Source organism: Myxine glutinosa, chromosome 2, assembly GCF_964187855.1.
Source record: "Myxine glutinosa chromosome 2, kmMyxGlut1.1, whole genome shotgun sequence".
Classification (NCBI taxonomy): Eukaryota; Metazoa; Chordata; class Myxini; order Myxiniformes; family Myxinidae; genus Myxine; species Myxine glutinosa.
In genome coordinates, this window is record NC_136262.1 from 89630325 (window position 1) to 89653381 (window position 23057).

The 23057-nt window shown below is 47.0% G+C and overlaps 1 protein-coding gene across 1 annotated transcript in view; it reads right to left on the bottom strand.

Moving 5' to 3' along the window:
- The window catches only part of RAD23B (RAD23 nucleotide excision repair protein B), a 48286-nt gene that overhangs the window by 5990 nt on the left and 19239 nt on the right, over positions 1-23057 (bottom strand). Inside the window, exons 5-9 of the mRNA XM_068107804.2 lie at positions 11906-12000; positions 11596-11723; positions 9321-9669; positions 5519-5646; positions 5226-5384 (exon numbers count right to left, since the gene is read on the bottom strand). Coding sequence (XP_067963905.1) covers positions 5226-5384; positions 5519-5646; positions 9321-9669; positions 11596-11723; positions 11906-12000 — 859 coding nt within the window. The remainder of the gene's footprint in view (positions 1-5225; positions 5385-5518; positions 5647-9320; positions 9670-11595; positions 11724-11905; positions 12001-23057) is intronic.

Genomic DNA, 23057 nt, shown 5'->3' on the forward strand with positions numbered 1-23057 from the left:
TTTGTCCGCCCCATCCTTCCCTTTCTCCGAGCTATTCTGAAATCTCTGACACACCTTCAACAGCTCTCCCTATCTCTTCCACCTCTTCCACATCTTACCCTACCCCTCCTCCCCCCTGTTCTGTATCTGATGCTCCCCCTTCCTCTTCATTAACGGTATGGACCTCAAACATCCGGGGCCTTCGTTCAAACTTAACTGATCTCTCCATACAGGTTGCTTCTGTCAAACCAGACGTGATCTGCTTAACAGAAACTTTCCTCCTTTATGATGTCTCTGATTCTATAGTATCTCTCCCGGGCTACTCCCTCCTCCAGTATGATAGACCTGAGCCTCGTCCTGGAGGCGGGGTTGCTATCTTTATCAAAAACTCTCTTCCTCACTCGCCCTGCACTGCACTCTCTCCACCTCACCCCCAGGAATACCTCTGGCTACGGCTTCCCCTTCGCTCCCACCTCTTGTTCATATGTGTGTTGTACCGTCCACCAAACAGTGATGACTCCATCTACATCTCGCTGTCTGATGATATGGACCAACTTCTATCTACTCATCCCAACTCTCTCTTCCTCATATGTGGTGATTTCAATTGTCACCATGCCAGTTGGCTGGGTGTGGGTACCTCTCTCACCAGCCATGGCTCTTCAGCAAAGGACTTCTGCGACTCACTGGGACTGACACAATCTGTCAATTTCCCGACCCGGATCTCAGTCAACGGAACATCTTCTCTTCTGGACTTGGTTATGACTAACTTCCCTGAAAATGTCTGCTGCTCTTCTTCTGCTCCGATCGGATCATCTGATCATGTCCTTGTTAAAGTGGACATCTCTCTGACCATCCTCAGGGAGCCTGCTCAGCGTCGACGAGTCTGGCATTTCACTCAGGCCAACTGGCACGGTCTTCAAGCAGCCATCAATCATCTGGACTGGTCTCCCATCTCTACCACCTCTGACATCAACTCATCCTGGGAATTCTTCCAAAGTAAATTGCTCTCTCTCATGCACAGATTTATCCCATCTCGTCTTCAGTTGTCATACCCTTCCTCCCGTCCATGGTACACGGAATCTTGTGGTGAGGCTGTTGCCCAGAAACAACTTGCCTTCGTCTCCTGGAAAGCAAATCCAACGGAAGGAAATCTCATTTCCTTTCACAAAGCCCGAAACAAGTGTGTGTCCACCCTCAGGAGAGCAAGGAAACAATATCTCTCCGTTCTCAAGACCGAACTCACTTATCTGTCTCCCTCTTCCAAATCCTGGTGGCGTCTGGTCAAATCCGTTTCTGGTGTTTGTTCCCCCTCCATCCCCTCCCTTACCTCAAACGGCTACACAGCTGACTCCGCACGTGAAAAAGCCGAATGCCTCAACTCTGTTTGCCTCTAAATCTTGTGTCCCAAACCCATCCCTCTCTGTACCCACCATACCCAGTCATACCCTGCTGCTCCTGGACTCCGTGTCCTTTCCTCCTGACAAGGTGGAAAAGTTTCTGTCAACCCTCGACTCTGATTCTGCAACTGGACCCGACGGCATCAGCCCACGGGTCCTAAAATCCTGCTCTGCCGCTCTATCTCACCCTCTCTCTGTTCTCTTCACCCTCTCTTTTGCTCAAGGTCAACTGCCATCTGCTTGGAAATCAGCCAACATCACCGCTTTGCACAACAAAGGTGCAAAAACAGATCCTAGCAACTACAGACCAATCAGCCTTCTCCCAATTATCAGCAAAGTCATGGAATCCATCATTGCTTCGGATATGAAATCTTTCCTCTTCTCCAATGGCTTGATCTCTGATCATCAATTTGGTTTCAGACCAGGTCACTCTACTCTGGACATGCTGCTTCTGCTGTCTCAACAATGGATGGAGGTCCTCAATGCCAAACAGGAAATTAGAGCTGTCTCCCTCGACATATCACGTGCCTTCGACACGGTCTGGCACCCCGCTCTGCTCACCAAACTCTCCTCCTTTGGTATCCATGGAAATCTCCACGCATGGCTGGCGGACTTCCTCTCTAGTCGTCGTCAACGTGTGGCCCTGAATGGGTTTCTCTCATCTCCTCTTCCTGTTCAGGCTGGAGTTCCCCAAGGCAGTGTTCTGGGCCCCGTGCTTTTTCTGGTCTTCATCAATGATCTCTCTGACTCTCTCGAAAATCCTCTCTATCTCTTTGCTGATGACTCCACTCTCTGCCGCTCCATTCCTCTTCCCTCAGATCGGCAGTCTGCTGCCTCCTCACTCTCTGAAGACCTGGACAAAATCACAGACTGGTCAAACAAGTGGAACATGTCTTTCAATCCTGACAAATCTCACACTCTTACTATGTCTCTCCGAAAAGATCGACTGGACAACCCTCCCATCTACTTTCTCAACAATCCTCTCCAAGAAGTTCTGTCGCTCCAGATTTTGGGTCTCACTATCTGCCATGATCTTTCTTGGGAAAACCACATTTCCAAGCTGGCCTCCAAAGCCAGTCGCCGACTGGGCATCCTCCGTCGTGCGAAGTCCTTCCTCGGCACACCTGAGCTCCTCACCACATACAAGGCTTTCATCCGCAGCTCAATGGAATACTGTTCTCCCCTATGGGCCGGTGCTCCTGCCTCACACCTAGCTCGGCTTCACGCTGTTGAAACCAAAGCTTTCAGAATTATTGGAATCTCCCGCGATGAAGCTATCTCTGAGGGCCTTTCACTCACTCACCGCAGGCAGGTAGGTGGTCTTTCTGTCTTCTACCGACTCCTCTCCGGCCTTGCACCCCCAGCTCTCTCTGTGCTCCAAATATTCCTACAGGTCGCACAAGATCTGCCAGCAACCCTCTGATGGTTAAACTGCCGAAATCTCGGCTCTCTGCTCACCTTCACTCTTTCATTCCTCTTTTCTCCCGCCTCTGGAACAAACTCCCTCACTCCCTTCAATCCCACTCCTCCCTCCAGGTCTTTAAAACAGCTGTTCACCACCATCTCTTATCTTCCCCCATCCAAAACCTTGATCTTTTCTACCCCCGCTAATTCACCCCAGATCCACCTTGTTTGAAATTCCAACTTCTTTCCTGGAAGTCCTGGCAGTGTCCATATGTTTTATACCTCTCCCACCGCCCCCTTCCCATGCCCCCCCCCCCCCCAAAGCCCTCGCCCTCTCTCAGATCTCTCGATGTCTCCATGTCTCTCGGTCCCTGCTCTCAAATGTTGTGTTTGTGTCCTTCCCCCTCTCTCCCCATCTTGTCTACCGCTCCCGATGTTATATGTTTTATGTGTCGGTTTGTCTTTCTGTGTGATTAATGTTCGCTCTTTCACGAGCCTCGATCTTGTATACAAAACAAAACAAAACAAAAAAAAACAAAAAAACAAAAACAAAAAAAAACAAAAAAAAAAACAAAAAAAAAAACAGTTTACCGGGTGGTTGATTTCACAGTTAAGGCTGCGGGGACTTGCGCCGCTTCCCTCCATTCCGCGCGCTTAGGTGTTTTAGATTTTGGAATCCGCCATCGAGTTTCCGCCTAGGAGTTAAAGCCTTCGTGATCGGCATCCGCGACCGCCAGATATTAATTTCGGCGGTTGCGCGACAATATTGTCCGGGCCATTTTAGGATTTCTGTGTGGAATAAGCTAAGATTTAGTAATTCTTTCAGCTTTTTTGTTGTTGTTGTTTTGTTCCACTGCAAACCAAAGAAATACATATGTGGATACCAAAATATTTTTTACTTTCAACAGTTTTCTGGAAGAAATGGTGCATTACTTAAATAAATAAATTAAAAAAAGAGAGCAAGGGTGCCAATATTTTTGGCCATGACTACATTGAAATCTCCAGTGATGAGAGGACTGGTCACATCATTTTCTGTGCCAATTTTCTCAAATTGTCAAGACATCCTTCACCTCCTCAGGCAGTAGGGCCTAGGGAGTTGCTGGAGGAACATACACAGAGATGGTGAGGACAGGTTTGACAATGACAGCAATCGTTTCCATCATGTGAGTCGTCAGTGGAATAAAGTGTGTATCTCAAGACAAAGTGTAGATTGCTGATCCATGTTTATTTCTGGATGAGACACATGCCATGTCACTCAAATGAAAATTTTTGTAGTTTTGCACTGTGGTTTCGGTGAGACAATGCACATCTGAAAATCTTGCAATCTGACAGTCGAGTAAGTCTTGCTGACAGTAAGCATTGATGCAGTGATGCTGCTGGAAAGTTTCGGTCAATAGTCATGAAGTAGTTTGTAGTTTTCACGTTTCTTCATGAGCTGATGTATTCACTCTAATCTATACTGATACAACATATGCATGAGGAAAGGAGTTGCAATTTGGAAGAATGACAGGGTCTTAGCAGGTGAAGAAAAGTTCAGAAGTAGAAACGGGAGAACACACAGCGAGGGTGTGGAGCAGATGAAGGCCCGGAGCACGAGGGAGACATAAGGAAGATGGCTGCATGTGTGAGAGACGAGGTAGACATGGAGATGAACGAGGTATTAAGCTGAATGATGAGGGAGATTAATGAGGTATTAATTAAGCTTGAACCTGGAGAGATTAACAAAGGTGTGCACTTCCTGGAAGAATGTGTGCAACTTGGAAATTGCAAAGATTGGGTGGAGGACTGGAGGTGGAGAAGGGTAAAATATTGCGAGGCCGGCCACCAATTTGCCTGCAATGAACGAGAAGCGGGGATGCAAAACATAATTTTATGTCAAATGAAAGTGGGTGTTCTATGAGGAAGTGAAGTAATACATGCAGATCAAGAACAGGAATGGTTCCAAAATTCGATCTTGAGGGATGCCAACCTCTCGAGATGGAGCACAAGAGTATCCAGAAGAAACGTGTTAGCCGGGCTAGAAGGGAACTGTGGATAGCATCAACTAAAAGTTTGTAAATCAGGATGGGGTGCGAGATAGAACCAATTTTACCAAAGGAATTCCCTGATTTTGGTGTTATGTTCATATATTCCCGACTTCTCAAATGCAAATTTTGCTAAACGTGGGGTTTTACAGGAACATATCTCTTGCGTTGCATGAGGGTCAACTGTACATGCAGTATATGGGATTTGAACCTGGGTTCTGAAAATCATGACCCATCATTTCAAAGATGAAGCACCCACAAATCAACCCAAGAACAAAATATTCTGCATCAATTTGTAGGAAATTAATTTTAACCATCAAAATGCAGTAAAAAATATCCCCCGGTCCATTATAGAACCCTTGGGCTAAGGTTTTCAAATGTGCGCCTAATACAAGGAAAGTCTACTTTGCAGAAAGCTCACCCTGTCAATGGCTGCTTTCTCCTGTTGTGTGACCTGGATGTAGTTCAGAGGGGCTGCTTCGTCAGATCCTGCTGCACCTCCCTCAACCCCCTCCTCACCTCCTTCACCACCACCCTCATTCAACATTGATATGAAGTGCTCCTGGTGAGCACTAATTTGCTGGTAAGCAAAAAGGAAGGGGTGTGCAGGAGGCATTTCAGGTAATAGTGATCCAAGAGGTGAGGAGTGGCAAAATTAGATGGGTGTGTTGTTGGGCTGAGGATGTCCTTGTAGAAAGAGTGCAATGTGCATACCTGCAGCAGCTGTGGATTCTGCTGGCTGAGTTGCTGTAAGAGAGAAGGGAGCAATGATGGATTCTGTTGTAGTAGCTGCCTCATCTGCTGGAACTGTGCCTGATGCCGTAAATACTCCAAAGGGTTACCTGCAACCCCCAAAAAATAAAAATCACCTTTCCTCATTAAGAAATACGAGGGGTGTTGAGAAGTTTTCTAATATAAAATAGAAACGTCATAAACTTTAACGTCACACCCCTTGTGTTCATTTAAATTGGTCCAGCACTTTTGTAGCTTCGGTAAGCAAAGCCCAACTTGTACAAGTACCGTATTTTTCGGTGTACAAAGTCGATACTTCCCCACTTCACCCCCCCCCCCCCCCCACGAGGTCTGGGTCTCGACGGATTCGACATTTGTGGTGTTTTCCAGGAACGTATCATATCCCCCGCAGATGCGAATGTTGGTGTCTGTTGTATGTATGATGGAGGAATAGAGGCAGATTGAATCACTTGCGTGTCGTGCGATTTTGCTACGATTGGACTTTGGACCAACATACTCTATTACGGACACCACTGCAGGGACGTATCTCGCTTGATGTCATGTTGGCCCTGAAAAGGGCCGTTGGGTTTGACAATTTGGTTTGATTTGATTTCTAAACTCTCAAAGAAATCAAGCACTGTCTTCTGCTTGCCCATATTACACTTGGATTAGTACTCTCCTTGACCACAAGAGGAGGACGAGGAAGGATTCAAAGGCCATATAACTTTCCAGTAGGTTGTTGTAAGCCTTAATGATAATGAACTCCTTTATCTCGAGCAAACGTTTTTTTTTTTGTTTTGTTTTTGTATACAAGATCGAGGCTCGTGAAAGAGCGAACATTAATCACACAGAAAGACAAACCGACACATAAAACATATAACATTGGGAGCGGTAGACAAGATGGGGAGAGAGGAGGAAGGACACAAACACAACATTATTTTGAGAGCAGGGACCGAGAGACATGGAGACATCGAGAGATCTGTGAGAGGGAGAGGGCATTGGGGGGGGGGGGCATGGGAAGGGGGGGGGGTGGGAGAGGTATAAAACATATGGACACTGCCAGGACTTCCAGGAAAGAAGTTGAAATTTCAAACAAGGTGGATCTGGGGTGAATTAGCGGGGGTAGAAAAGATCAAGGTTTTGGATGGGGGAAGATAAGAGATGGTGGTGAACAGCTGTTTTAAAGACCTGGAGGGACGAGTGGGATTGAAGGGAGTGAGGGAGTTTGTTCCAGAGGCGGGAGAAAAGAGGAATGAAAGAGTGAAGGTGAGCAGAGAGCCGAGATTTCGGCAGTTTAACCATCAGAGGGTTGTGGGCAGATCTTGTGCGACCTGTAGGAATATTTGGGGGACAGAGCACAGAGAGAGCTGGGGGTGCAAGGCCGGAGAGGAGTCGGTAGAAGACAGAAAGACCACCTACCTGCCTGCGGTGAGTGAGTGAAAGGCCCTCAGAGATAGCTTCATCGCGGGAGATTCCAATAATTCTGAACGCTTTGGTTTCGACAGCGTGAAGCCGAGCTAGGTGTGAGGCAGGAGCACCGGCCCATAGGGGAGAACAGTATTACATTGAGCTGCGGATGAAAGCCTTGTATGTGGTGAGGAGCTCAGGTGTGCCGAGGAAGGACTTCGCACGACGGAGGATGCCCAGTCGGCGACTGGCTTTGGAGGCCAGCTTGGAAATGTGGTTTTCCCAAGAAAGATCATGGCAGATAGTGAGACCCAAAAGCTTGAGCGACAGAACTTCTTGGAGAGGATTGTTGAGAAAGTAGATGGGAGGGTTGTCCAGTCGATCTTTTCGGAGAGACATAGTAAGAGTGTGAGATTTGTCAGGATTGAAAGACATGTTCCACTTGTTTGACCAGTCTGTGATTTTGTCCAAGTCTTCAGAGAGTGAGGAGGCTGCAGACTGCCGATCTGAGGGAAGAGGAATGGAGCGGCAGAGAGTGGAGTCATCAGCAAAGAGATAGAGAGGATTTTCCAGAGAGTCGGAGAGATCATTGATAAAGACCAGAAAAAGCACAGGGCCCAGAACACTGCCTTGGGGAACTCCAGCCTGAACAGGAAGGGGAGTTGAGAGAAATCCATTCAGGGCCACACGTTGACTACGACCAGAGAGGAAGTCCGCAAGCCATGCATGGAGATTTTCATGGATACCATAGGAGGAGAGTTTGGTGAGCAGAGCTGGGTGCCAGACCGTATCTAAGGCACGTGATATGTCGAGGGAGACAGCTCTGATTTCCTGTTTGGCATTGAGGACCTCCATCCATTGTTGAGACAGCAGAAGCAGCATGTCCAGAGTAGAGTGACCTGGTCTGAAACCAAATTGATGATCAGAGATCAAGCCGTTGGAGAAGAGGAAAGATTTCATATCCGAAGCAATGATGGATTCCATGACTTTGCTGATAATTGGGAGCGGGCTGATTGGTCTGTAGTTGCAAGGATCTGTTTTTGCACCTTTTTTGTGTAAAGCGGTAATGTTTGCTGATTTCCAGGATGCTGGCAGATGACCTTGAGCAAAAGAGAGGGTGAAAAGGACAGAGAGAGGGTGAGATAGAGCAGCAGAGCAGGATTTTAGGACCCGTGGGCTGATGCCGTCTGGTCCAGTTGCAGAATCAGAGTCGAGGTTAGACAAAAACTCCTCCACCTTGTCAGGAGAGAAGGACACAGAGTCCAGGAGCAGTTGGGTTCGACTGGGAAGGGTGGGAACAGAGAGAGATGGGTTTGGGACACAAGATTTTGAGGCAAACACAGAGTTGAGGCATTCTGCGACAACTTGCGACAACATTATCGACGGTCTTGCACCTGACTAACATTCTTCACCAGAGTGAGGATCATTTTCTTCATTCAATCCCTGCTGTAGTTCCTGAACTGTCTCGACAAATGTAAAATTGTCTGCTATGTTGAGGGAAGAATCTTGCAGCAGCAAATAATTATTCCAAGGAGTTTTGAGCACTTTCGTTACACTCAGCTGCCATGTCATCAGCTTGTTCACAGAGTCCAGCGTCACTATCTCCTTCCATACTGCCACCAAGGCTGCAGTTATTGAAACACTTCTAAATTGTTTCAGCATCAACCTCCCACCCCAATAGATAAGCAACGTATGTCTGCCTCAGCATTTGGGGGCCTGTCAAGTCCTTGTAAGTTTGTAGCATGTATAGTACAGCACCCAGGTGTCGCTTCCTGAATCAGTCCTCGATTCATTGGTTGATTGATCAATGTGGTGTTTGAAGGTAGAAACAGAAGCTTAATGTTCTTGAGATTTACACAAAAAGGTGCAAAAACAGATCCTTGCAACTACAGACCAATCAGCCCCCTTCAGTGCCCGACAATGATGTCATCTCCAGGTATATCAACTCCTGCCACCCTCCTTTCGTCTAATGAAAAAAAAAACAAAAAAAAAAACAGCACCCAGGTGTCGCTTCCTGAATCAGTCCTCGATTCATTGGTTGATTGATCAATGTGGTGTTTGAAGGTAGAAACAGAAGCTTAATGTTCTTGAGATTTACACAAAAAGGTGCAAAAACAGATCCTTGCAACGACAAACCAATCAGCCCCCTTCAGTGCCCGACAATGATGTCATCTCCAGGTATATCAACTCCTGCCACCCTCCTTTCGTCTAATGAATTGAATTGAATTTTATCTCGGTTGATAAAATTTGCCATTTGTATAACTTCAATAATTAAAAGGCATCACTGAAATACCAGCATTCCAGCAATGTTCCAACAACATGTTGTTCCAACATCAAAAAGCAAGACCAATCAAGGAAACAATTTTTTAATTGTCACCTGTACTTGGTGGATTGGATGCTTGTGACGTTGGTGCTTGAGTGGGTGAGGCTGGTGGTGCAGTTGTAGTGCTTGGAGCAGAGGTGTCTGAGGGATTGGACAGTGTAGTAGAGGCAGATACTGGCGCCGGTGTTGAAGAAGGAGCCGAAACAGGCACAGGAACTGAAACCGGCGCTGGAACCGAAACAGTCGCCGGAATCGAAACAGGCGCTGGAGCTGAAACGGGCGCTGGAACCGAAACAGTCGCTGGAATCGAAACAGGCGCTGGAGCTGCGGTTGAGGCTGGAGCTGTTGCCACATTTGGGCCGGTTTCTGTTACAGCACTAGGCCGAGATGTTTCTGGGATACCCTGGGAACAAAGGACACCAAATATTTGATAAATATAAATGCTGCATGCATTTCAGCAATGCCAGGAGCAATTATCTTAGCACTATGTAATCGGCACGGTCCGCGGTTATGATGTTGTTTGCCGAGCGGAGGCACCGCGGCCGAACAGTTTTTCCCCGACTAAACCCGATTCCCTGAACGTTGGCCAGATCGCGCCACAGCTATTCAATGAGGGAAAAGACAAAGACGACACGGATGTGAAGAAGAGGAAGACGAAGGCAAAAGGTTGAAAATACTACTAAATTTATTTACTATGTACAGGCTCAAAATAACCAAGGAGAAGGAAAGATAAGAAAATAATATACAGAAGCTTTTAGAGACACAGTGAAAATTACTAATACTAGCTTATACAAACTTAATTAAATACCCAGGACAGAACAAACAGAACAATCTTAGCAAAAAGGGTTGGCGGCAGGAAGGGCATCCGGCTGTAAAACATTGCTTCAAAAAGGGGACCGAAAAACAACAACCACGGTCCCCGAAAAAGGCCAACACCCCCGCTTGCGGGGAAAAAATGGCCTCTAAAGGTGGTTTTATGTAATCGGCAAAGTTTGCGTATTCCCCGTTTGCGTAAAAAAAAAAGGCGACAAAAAGGGTTGGCGGCAGGAAGGGCATCCGGCCGTAAAACATCGCTTCAAAAAGGGGACCGAAAAACAACAACAACCACGGTCCCCGAAAAACGCCAACCCCCGCTTGCGGGGAAAAATGGCCTCTAAAGGTGTTTTTTTTTGTTTTTTTTATGTAATCGGCAAAGTGACTCCTTTAGCAGGTGCAGTGACATCACTAATGGTGCTGGAAAACTTGTGCTATTTAACCAGTATATTCGGACCCCACTATTCATGGGGGATACGTTCCTGAAAAGTGCCGCAAATTGTGAAACCGGAAATGGGGTGGGCAATATTTCAATGGAAAAAGGGGGGATTGGTTCCCAAATCGTGAAAATCTACGAATGTCGATGAAAATCCCACGAATGTCGATGAAAATCCCACGAATGTCGATGAAAATCTCACGAATGTCGATGAAAACACCACGAATGTCGAGGAAAACCCCATGAATGCATGCCATGCCATTGTTTCAGTGGGGAAAAGGGAGACACTAATAGATACTGTTAATTGCACCAATAGATACTGTGGGGTGTTCTCATTATGTACAGTAACTTGCAGGGATGATGTATTATGCAGCTGGTGGAATATCCCATGAAGCTGTTCAGTGTGAATGACAGGATATCCCACGAAAGCCGCAAAAACGCAACGCACAGCTCCGCGAATGTCGAAGCAGGTCATATTCTCTGCTCGTAGATGTTTTTTTTGCGTATGTCCAGCTGCTTATTGTGTGGCTGGTGAAAGATGGGTTTTATAAATGCGTCGTAATCGCTGCTCGTGAGAAAAAAAAAAATGCACCCGAGAAAACCTGCGAATACACGGGACATAGGGCCACAAATAGAGAAGCAGGTCGCAATTTATCAACCGCGAATAGCGGAACCGCGAATAGCAGGGTCCAACTGTATTTCCAGTGGTAACAATAGACATGTCACTTGTGCATTTCTGACCACCTTTGATACACGTGTATGGCACTTAATAACAATTCCGTTCTGGTGTAAGTATGAACCTGTTTATGTGCACCATCTGTGGTATGACAGTCTTAAACTCTGAATAGCACAAGAAACAATTTGTTGTCATCATTTAGCAGTTGCAACGTCACTCTGAATTACCCAATGAAATCACTTTTTCAGTAAAACCATTAAAATGTTGCTGGTATTAGCCAAATATCACTTACAAAATGGTTAATTCAAAACTCTTATCCAAGTGTCACAATGGTATGTAAAAATGGTATAGAGATTATGAATGCACTTTAAAGAAATCACAAAGCTGGAAGGAAACAGTCCCACCGTGAGAAGGTATTCCACTGCTCGGTCTGGGTTGTTGTAACTTGCGCGCAGTGCAGCAACCACCTGTTCACGTCCATAGCCCATGGCCACCATCTCAGATACGAGGTCTTCATAGGCTTGACCAGTTACTGCATCAGTGTTGTGTGAAGTTAAGTTTGTTTCTTGCTTTAACTGCCATGTCTTATTACGAACAACCGCTCACAAAACTCCATTCAACCCAATGACAAAACACTCAACACATCATTCTGCAACTTCACCAACGCTTCAAGCCCCCACCCTTCCTATTTTTACTAATTTTCCCCTGCATTACCAAGTGCAGACGAAGCGGCATCCACAAGTGAGAAACTTGTCGAGGCTGCAGCATCTGTGCTTGGGAGGTCAGAAGTGCTAGATACCGGCCTTGGGCTGATGGGAATGGGGAAGACATAATGAGCACCATTTGCAGCATTAGGCAAGTATGCAAACAAAAGGCAAATAAAAAACAATTTTTAAAAAATCGGCCCAAAAGTTTGTTTTTCCAGTTTGCTTTCTTGCAGTTCTTCTCCATAATGCACCTGCTATCAACATCAAAAGCCTTGGCCGAGTGGAGGAGGAGGGGGGCGAGGGGAAGGGAAGGGAGGGGAGGGAATGCAGAGCAGTGACATTTGGTCGGTCATATCCCACAAACCTTCCTGTCCTCAACCCAAGCTTGGATATATTTTCATCATGCACCATTTCATTGCTATGTTCCTCTCTCTCATATTTTTATTTGCTTTAATCCTGAACTTTCTTCTCCTCCTGCTTGCCACCTATAAACTGATTCTTTGGCTTGCATCATTTTTCTTTTCACCACTGCAGTTTTTCACATTTTCTGAAGAATAACTATACGCATCTATTTATTTGCTGTCATGGTGTGTTGTCATTTAATGGGTAGCCTAATTGGAGCTACATTGGGGTCTGGTCGACCGTGTACATGCGATGACCTGGGCTCAGCTATCTCTGGTCGGTAGCACATGGTAAGGGCCCCTTGTTCCAGGTTATGAGCCGGGCTCCTGGCAGCAAGGTTGTCAATGCTCTGCTGCAGCAGATTACTCCCAAGGATGGGGGCAATGGTGCAGAGGTGAAGGCAAGTACACCAGAGGTGGAAAAGGTCTGATCACTGTGGTACCTGGCAGGCTAGTCAATAGAGGTACAAATTTGGTGCTCGGTGACAAAGTTTCCTTGGAGAATGAGGTTTTGTTAGAGGACAGCAGTAGTTACCGGTTAAAAGGCGTTGTAAGATCCGTACTGGGTGCAATCACACCAGAAGCAGCTGTAAACGGTGGGATGACTATTCAGTCCTAAGCCAGTTCACCGGCCTCAAGCCTGGCAGCCCTAGCCGAATGAATCCTTGTGGCCAGCGTCTGACCTGTTCATCCAAGGTCAGGAGGAATAGTCCAAAAGGGGAAGGCTTAGACGACAATCGTGTGACCTGGCAACAAAAGTGGAAGTTTGTTCGAAAAGCTGCACTCAACGTGTCGACTTTGACAGGAAAGGGAATGTAAGTGACAAAGATGATGATCAGAAGGTTGGATATCCTGCATTTACAGGAGATCTAGTGGACGAGAGTGGCAAAGGAGCTGGGTAAGCCGATAGACTGCAAACTGTACTACACCGGAGAGGACAAGAGGAATGGAGTCACAGTTGTAATAAGAAGAGAGCGGAGAAAGACCGTGGTGAGAATTGTGCATGCAAGACTTACGGAAGTTAGGGTGCAGGTGAAAGGTGTATGCTGTTTGTAGTGTCTGCATATGCACCCCAAACTGGATGTCCAAAGGAGAAAGAGGTCTTCAGAAACGAGCTCCAGAATTTGGCGGATCAGGCAAATGAAGAGGAGTTGAGGCTGATGCTGGAAGACACGAATGTATATGTCGGGGAAGATCGGTCAAGTGAAGAAGTGTTTAGGAAAGGTGATGTGGGGTGATTAACTTCGTATTGGACCGTTGTTGAGTGTCATTGTTGGACTTGTGCATCAGCAACCAATGAATGATTGCCAACACCTGGTTTGAAAAGCTGAGCAGTCAGCTGTACACATACAGAAATGGAGGTGGAAGATCACAGACTGAGGTGTTGCTGGTTCGCAAAGCACCATGGAAGTGGGTTATAACGATGATAAGGTTATAACGAGGCAGATAGTGGCACCTCAACATAAACTAGTGGTAGCTACGATGGTTTCAGGAAGATTTTGTCTCGCCAGAAAAAAATATAAAACATTGGAAGCTGGAAGAATATTGGGTGGGAAAGTTCAGATCTATGATCATGGAAAAGGAGCCAACAGGTATAGTGGGGGTGTGGATAAAAAATAGAACCAATCTCAAGAGAATGTGGATGACCACCGCTGAGGTGTGTTTGTGTGTGTGAAGTTAGGAAAGGGGAGAATAAGAAAGACGCAAAGAGGATGTACGAGTTAGATAGAACCATCATATATGAAAGTCAAGAGGGATACAAGAAAGTTAATGGTGAAGTAAAGAAGGGGAAAAGAGGAGACATTGGATGATTTGAATGAAGAGCCACAGCAGCGACATGATGCCAATGACGATGGTAACGAAAAGACTAAACACTGGCATAAGGAAGATGGTAGTGCAACTCCTTTAGCGAATGACGAGGAGAGAAAGCTATAGACAACGGCAGAAAGCATAAAAGGAGATAGAAATTATTTTGACGAACTGCGAAATGAGGAGGTGGGGTGGGGTGAGGTGGGGGGGGGGGGGGGAGGGGGTTGAGCTAAAAGCAATATATAACATGATATTTTAAAAAGTTATGGACAAGTTATGGCTAAAGTTGGGGGATGAGTTGGTTAGGTGAGAAGAACAAGCCAATTAGATTTGGGTTCAGGCCCGAATCCAGATCCGGCCTATCAGTGGGATACAAAACAAACTGTTCACCCTGGTGGAGGTATGCGCTCTACCGAGTGCCATTCTAGTTTCATGATGCTTTTAAATCAAACTTAATATAGAGAATCTTCACAAACTACTCCAAAGTGATAAAGCTAAAAATGCAGATAAAATGTGAATAGGTTAGATTAACAGAGAAAAATCAGATGATTCTCAGTTGCATAAGTACAGTATTCAAACCCTTTGCCTAATTCACCATAAATCACTTCAGGAGCAAATTATTTGTTTGAAATGTTACAAAATAAGTGTAATAGTTTTCACCTGAACATAATCAGTGTTTTAACTGAAAAATCTAGCTCCCCCACTTATCTAAGGAGTTTTAAGGTGCAACTTACTTGATCAACCAACAATGCAAACACGAAGACCAAGGAGCTTTCCAAAGAAGTCAGACAAAAGTGGTGGAGAAGCACCATTTAGGAGAGGCTTATGAGAAGAGTTCAAGGTCACTTTTGAGTATGATGAAATCCATCATTAATAAGTGGAAGACGTATCATACCACCCAGACTCTACCCAGGTCAGGTCGCCTATCCAAACTCAACAGCCGGGCAAGCAGGAAACTGGTTCGTGATGTCACTGTAAATCCACCAATGACTTTGAATGATCTACAAGGCTCTCTGTCCGAGATGGGGGTCAGTGTTCAATCAACCAACAATATCCTGTTCCCTTTACAAAGCTGGCCTCTATGGGCAGTTGGCAAGCAAGAAGCCATTACTTAAAAGGACACATCTAAAAGCTCGTATGGAGTTTGGGAAAAATCATCTAAATAATATTTCAGGCTTGTGGAGAAAGGCTTTGTGGTCAGACGAATCAATAATTGAACTTTTTGGTCTAAATTCAAAGCGTTACGGCTGGTGCAAGCCTGACACTGCACATAAACAGTAAACATCATCCTTACTGTCGAGCACGGTGGTGGCAGCATGTTATGGGGCTGTTTTTCATCAGCAGGGACTGGCAAGCTTGTCAGGAGAGAAAGGACAATGGACGGTACAAAGTACAAGAGAATCCTTGATGAAAACCTGCTCGAGTCAGCCATGAATCTGAAACTGGGTAGGAGTTTCACATTTCAGCAAGACAATGATCCGAAGCACAAAGCTAAAGCCACACTGGAGTGGCTGAATCTGAAGAAAATAAATGTTCTTGAGTAGCCCACAGTCCTGATTTGAACCCAATTGAACATTTAAGGTGAGACTTGAAGATTGCAGTCCATCGACTATCCCCATCAAACTTGGCAGAACTAGAGTATTTTGCACGTGAAGAATGAGAAAATAATTCACCATCTCACTGTGCAAAGTTGGTAGAGACCGACCCAAAAAGACTCATAGCAGTCATTGCTGCAAAGGGTGCTTCCACAAAGTACTGACCTAAGGGACTGAATACTTTTGCAACCAGTGGATTTTGATTTGTACAAGATATCTCCAGGTATTCCTGAGATGTAACCTCCTTCAACTACAACATTGTTTAGTTTGTTCTCTTCGGTTATGAAATAAAAACGTTCATTTGGAAAAATGGTTTCTACATAATTCGTAATTGATCTAAACGTGGTATTATTGGTAGGGAGTGAATACTTTTGCAGACAACTGCATGTAGTAAGGCGAGGATGGCATTGAGGAAGATGAAATGACCCAAGCATGCTCGACCAAATTAAGTAACAAGTGATTTGATAAGGATGCTGGGAGACCCCACAGTGCAGTGGATTACAATCTCGTGATTCAGGCAGAAGAAGAGAACACCTGAGGAGTGGAGGGAATCAATTTTGGTTCCTGTACTTTCGGGTAGCAATCATGAAAGCCGTAACGACAGAGGTGTGAAACTCATCCCACACTGCTTGAACGTTTTGGAAGGGTCATTGACATGCTATTGAAGAGATAGTGGAATCACAGATGGAGGAGCAATTTTGGTTCAGAAGAGGTAGAAAAAAGCACAAGAGATCCACTATTCATTGTTAGATAAGTGATAGAGAGGAAGCTGGAATACCAACAGGACAGCATGTGGGCTTTTGTTGCCCCAAAGAAGGCATATGATAGGGTAAGTAATAAAGTCGATAGCTTCATTCCTCAGTGTATGCAATACCAGAATAGTTCATCCAAATGATCTACGGCTGCGACTCGGTAGCCAAAACTCCGTTCGGATACGGATCGGCAAGTTTTCAAAAAATAAATTGCTGGGTTAAAAATCGATCGGCTCGGAACTAGGACAAGTTTGCATTGCATCAAGCACATGTTAATCGAAATCTGGAAATTCCCTGTAATGAAACCGTGGGGGAAAAAAAAAAAAGTGGAAATTTCCCGTAATGTAAACTGTGATTTCAAGTTCTGAACTGCCCTCACTGCCCTCCCTCACCCCTCCCCTCCCCCACACTCCTCACAAGCCCCAAGTCCTCACCTTCTCCCTCCCAACCCTAAGGCATCAATCCTCTGCCCACTTCAAGCATTCAAACAACCTCCCCACCCGTCATGGTCGCCTATCCCATTCACAATCCTGTGAGATATGCAGAAAATATATTTGACCATGAGCATTTCATGGCCCGTCATAGTCGCCTGTCCAACTCACAATCCCTCGAGATATATGGAAAATATATGTGACTATGAGCATGTGAGTTGGACAGGCCCGTCACAGTTACCTGTCCAACTCACAATCACACAAAATATGCAGAAAAGACAAGTGACCATGAGCAGGTCATGGCCCTTCAGTCACTTGTCCAACTCACTACCCCGCAGGATATGCAGAAAATATGTGAAAATAAACGATAGGAAACCAGTGATCTTTTTTCTAACGCATACATACACACCATTAAAAATAAAGAATGACCTCAAGACAAATACTTTTTATGACATGGGTTTAAAGCCCTGCCTGAGATAATGCCAATCCCCTCCCCACGTTAAGCCTTTAAACATCCCTCCCCACGCACCATGATCGCTTGTCCAACTCACAATCCCACGAGATATGCAGAAAGGATGGATGACAATAAACGACCAGAAACCAATTATCTTTTTCCTGATGTGTAAAAAGTGAAATTTTTCCAGATTTCGAGTTACATATGCTTGATGCAATGCATCAACACCAAGTGGGGTAACTCAGCCTGTCATCCTTCCAAGGTCGGCAAAATGAGTACCAGCTTATTGGGATGAATGAGCCATTCAAGTATCCTGCGTTAGAGTGGCAACCCATCCAGGATTGTGCCCAATAGCCAATAAACTGCTTCGGCAGCCATTTGCATCTGAAGATGAAAAAAGGAGTGGTCATCATACATACATATATATACACACATACATACATACATATATATATATATACATATATATACATACATATATATACATACATATATACATACATATATATATATACATATATACATACATATATATATATATACACATATATATACATATATATACACATATATATACATATATATACACATATATACACATATATATACACATATATACACATATATATACACATATATACACATATATATACATATTGTCGCGTAACCGTGATTAACACCACAGTTACGGATGACCGATTTGCGAGACTTTAACTCCCGAGGCGAACACTCAATGGCGGACTCAAGTTCAACACCAACGCGCGGAATGGCGGGGCGCAGCGAAGGCTCCGCAACCTTATCTATTAAAATCAAACACCCAGGAAAACTGCGTTCAGATATTATGTACAAAAAGTAATATAAGGGTTTATTAGGAAAAGTAAAGCCAGTGAAAAAGCCCGCCGGTAAATCTAATAATTCTAATAAACCTAAATCGGGACGTCCCCACACGACTGACAGCAAACACAAACGAGGGAGATTAATCACGAAAATAACACGTCCCGTCGTTCAAAATATACGCGGAGATCGGGCTTATCTGTCTTTGTCGTCTTGTATTGTTGGTGTCCAGCACCGCTCCTTCCGGCCCGATCGCACACCACGAGGCCCCTCGCTCCAAGCACCACGCGTCCGACGCAGGCCAGCGGCTCCACTTGACCAGGGACAGGAAGGACTCCTTTCAACTCCACTCGACTCGACGACGCGGGAGTGCTGGCACCCAAGTGCCAACGAACTGCTCAGTGCCAACTGGGTGTGCTCTCGTGTGTCTCCTGCGACTCCCTACAACCCGAACTGCACTCGAACTGCGACTGGAATGGCGTGTCCTCTCCAACTCTCCACCACCGCTCAACTCTCTGGTGCCTGCCTGCGTCTGCCAGTGCCTGCCACGAACTCAACTCAACTGGCGAACTCTTGAAATGGCGTCCGACCGTCGCCTATATTGGTGGCCGATGACGTCACATTGCGCACTCCTCAGCCAATCAAAGCCTCCCGCGACTCCTGACATCTCCCCCGTTACGCGACCCTGCGGTCCTGGCATAACACGTGCCGGCCAGGTTTGTAGGCCTTTGGAGGTGTACACGGTCGCGGCCAATTGTGGTGGTGTTTTTGACCTGGTTTCCTGTCAATTTAATACGAAGTCCTTGTCAGGGAAAGGGGATTATTTAATGTTGCGCTAAGGACCTAACTAATGTTTATGTGGTTTGCAGTGCCATAAAGGACAAAGGTTTGATTACTAGGTGATACTCACAGGGGCGTTACCTTTAACCCCTCACTATTTAACACTCGAATCTCCAGGTAGATCCACACTCATACATCTTACCCCGACAACCGCCTAAACATCAAGAACTTATTACATGTAGAGTCCCTGTCACGACAGCCGAATACCTACCTATTCAGATCTACCTAGCTCTAGATGTTGCATTACCAAATTCATAACACAGCCCCCCCCCTGGAACCGTAGCTCCTGCAAGGTTCACCGCAGGGCTACCATTCCAGCCTTAACACTTACTGTCACACACTTAATTAACCTATGAAATAAATCAGGAAGGGCTGTGGGAAGTGAGTCGGACTACCTACCTACACTTCCTTAACATGCTGAACCCCTTAACCATCATGCAAGTATGTACATCTTCTTCGTTGTTCCTGTGGAGGGAGGAAACAACAACACACAACACTAACTTAACCACAAAACTTAACCATCTTTCCAAAACTCAAAACTCTAACCTTTGTACATACCCCGGTCTACAGACCGCGTCCCCCGGTGGATGCCACAAGACACAACCTTACCTGCGGGGCCATCCCCAATGCATCCCCCTAAATTTTCCACGGCCCTGTCCAGATGTTACAGGTGAGTGACACGGCTCGGTGGATTTCGCCCACATTCATGCTACACAGACCCCTTAACCACTCATTCTCATTCCATAGGTCATCAAGGCATTTCAAAAATCAATAAGGTTCTTCTTCAATACACCCCCCTGCAGGACCATGGCATTGATGTCATTCACGTGTGTGTGCATTCCTCAACTAGGCAGCGGGGGGGTACCGCACAAAAAGATGGTGGGGGCGCATCAGGCTGTGGTGCCCGCAGTCCCAAAAACAAGTCAACCGACTTACAAGTTCATTGCCCCCCCCCCCCTTTACCTCTTGGCCCCATGACAGCCCAACAGCCCCTTTCCGCCGTTACCTCGCCGGTGAGGGTCTCCACACACACCAGGCTCCTTTGCCTCCTGCTTTCGCGCAGCAACACGGGTCACCGGGGGACTTCCTCACCCCGCGGCGCCCAACCAGACCCTCCACCGACGAGCTCCAATTTCCAGTTACCACCGGCTGCCAGGGGTAATTGCCGCAGAGGGGGGCCCGCAGGCATCGCTCCTCAGAGCTTGCTCTGTACCTGCGGACACATACACCTTCCCCACCCACAAGACCCCAAAACACACTTCCTCCCCCGCTGCCATTCAATTCTCCACACAACTCAGCACAATTCAGTACAATTCCATAGATGGTGTAAAAGGTGTTACAAGGCTTGCCATGGCCTGCCACATGTGAAATTCCCCCAGTTCACATTTAAACCATCACATCTTCCCAAAAGCACATTTCCAAAAGCACAATTATCACCCCCCATTATCTCCAATAATCATCACACACTCTCCAGGTTCCACTCTCACGACCACATCAAAACACATAACCACAATACAAAAACATACGCCACCCACAAGACACTGTGGCTCCCATTCCATCCCCTCACCGGCCATGTCATCACTCTCACCCGCCTCCCAACTCCAAATTACATGTCCCCAATTTCCCAAAGCAAATCCTGAAGCCTGGGACAGTACTCCTCAAAACACTCACCTCAAGTGCAGGTAGTTGCAGGTTGGTCAGGTTCAAAGTGCAATCCACCCATACAATTCCCAAAATTTCACATTGGGCCAACCAAATACTTCCAAATTTCTCTTTTGTCCCCACTACACTGGCAGGTATGTGGATCCGCATCCAACGGTGATCATCACTACACAACTACCTATGGCCACGACAGCTCTGCACCTCTACCGTGCAAGGGTCACCGGGACAAGGTGAGCAGTCAAAACGCCAACATGGCCCATGAGTGTCCATAAGGGTGCGACCCACCATCCATCCTTCGGCCCCCCTGCGAGGAACACAGCTGCAGCAGCCCCAGCTGGCCAATGTGGTGAGCACTTGCTGCCACAACACACACTACCGCACACACAACCTCGGCCCTGGGGGGCACGGTCGCAGTGCGTGGCATCCCTACAGCCACGTCCCCTGCACCTCCCCATCATCCCCCAGTCCGACTACAGAACTGCAGCCCCCCCAGTGCTCACCCACACTTGACCACACCAAGGTCCAGTCAACAGCCATGCTCCACCAGGAGACCCACCCAGAAGACATGGTCCACACACCTCGGACACGCACAGCACCACGTTGACCCTCAGGCTACACAACTACATCCCCATCATCCCGCGTCCCAAATATCAGCACAGTTGCCCCCGCAACCAGTTGAAAGCTGTGTCTTGCTACCCTATTAATTTCATCACAGCCTCCAACACTTTGGTCTACACACCTGGATCAATAATGGCGTCACTGTACAGTGTCCACCATGGCATTTCAAAATCCACCCTTAAATTTCCATCTAACCCACAGATTACCCATGCCAACCATTTGTCACATTTCACTCACCTCACCAAAGAAGGATGCTTTGCCATACACATGCCAGCCGAGCATGGCCCATATGCTCGGCTCGTCGTTACACATCTCCCGATTCACATCCCCATGGCTCTCTTCCCAACCCGAGAGTCCATAAATCACAACGGAGCATCTGTGGAAGGTCGCTCACACCATCACGTTCCACAGATGCCCCAATGGTTGTCCGGCAGGCTATCTCCATCCCTGTCCATTCGGTTTGACCCGCGTCCATAGACCAACACGGCATGGCAGGTCATCACATGCCAGTTGTCCCAGAGTCCCTGGAGGAGAGTGCCAGGCCGCATGCCCGGGTGGTCACCACATCAGTCCCAAGTTGGCCGTCCGCAGTGCCACCACCAAAGCGCGACCCACAACACCTCCCCCTAGTGGTCCTCAATATTTGCCATCCCAGGCTTGAGAAACCACCTCGGACCTCCCTGGAGGTCTTAACCCCCACCAGGGTCCGGTGACCCTGCCGGCCCGAGCCACCAGCTCGGACGGCGCCCCGACGGACAAGGGACGCCACACTCCACCAGACCCCCCGTGGGACCCAGGTCGTACCTCGACACCCAAGGCTGGACCCCACGTCCAAATCTCGCCATCACAGCCCCCCAGCTGGCTGGCATACCCAAATTTTGAAAGGGGCAACTTTTGCCCGAGGCCATCACCCATGACCTCTCCATATCCAGATCCCGCAGCCCGGGGACCAATCCAAACCATGGCTGCTCCAAATCAATTTCCCATTGTAATTTTATTTTACAAATTTTCATTCCCACTGCCATTCCGCAGCTGCAGGGAACAACCTCTACCACCGGTTGTTCTGCCCCTCCCTGCAGTTGATCCAAATTCCCTACAGGGACCAAATCTCCAGAAGCTCTATCTCCCGATCCTCCAAGATCCAAATCCAGCCCGGAGCCAACACACTCCCCCAACTGGTTGTCCAATTTTGGAGCCTCTGTTTCCAAATAGCAGTGTACAGTGAGCGTCCCCTCGGTCATTCCAACCACCTCCTTGGACCAACTCACCTCTTCCCCCAGACTCCTTTGGGCCTGAACAAGCTCTACCTCCATGGGACTGTCACAGGTCTCCAGCCGCTGGATCAAATCATCCTCATCATTACAAATCATTCCTGGCCCCGCCAGGCTTTGATCAGTATCCCCAATAAATACCTGGTCCGGCTCCATTGCACGGACCCCCAAAAACTCTACCCCCTCTTGCTCCGCACCACCGCCCTGGTGCTGCACAATTCCGAATTCATCCCCCGGTTGGGGTGTTGTGACATCCACACGGTCCCGATAAACAACCAGGCCAGAATGTGGGAAACATTCCCCATTACAACTCTCACATTCCAAATTTCCTTCCCCGCTCACCTGTGGACACTCCACGTTTACCTGCAGGCCTTCCCCATCTACCTGTACACATTCCCCATCCACCTGTGGACATTCCCCGTCCACCTCTGCACCTGCAGTCTCCCCATTTACTTCAATTGCCATTCCCTGTGCAATTCCCAATTTTGCCAT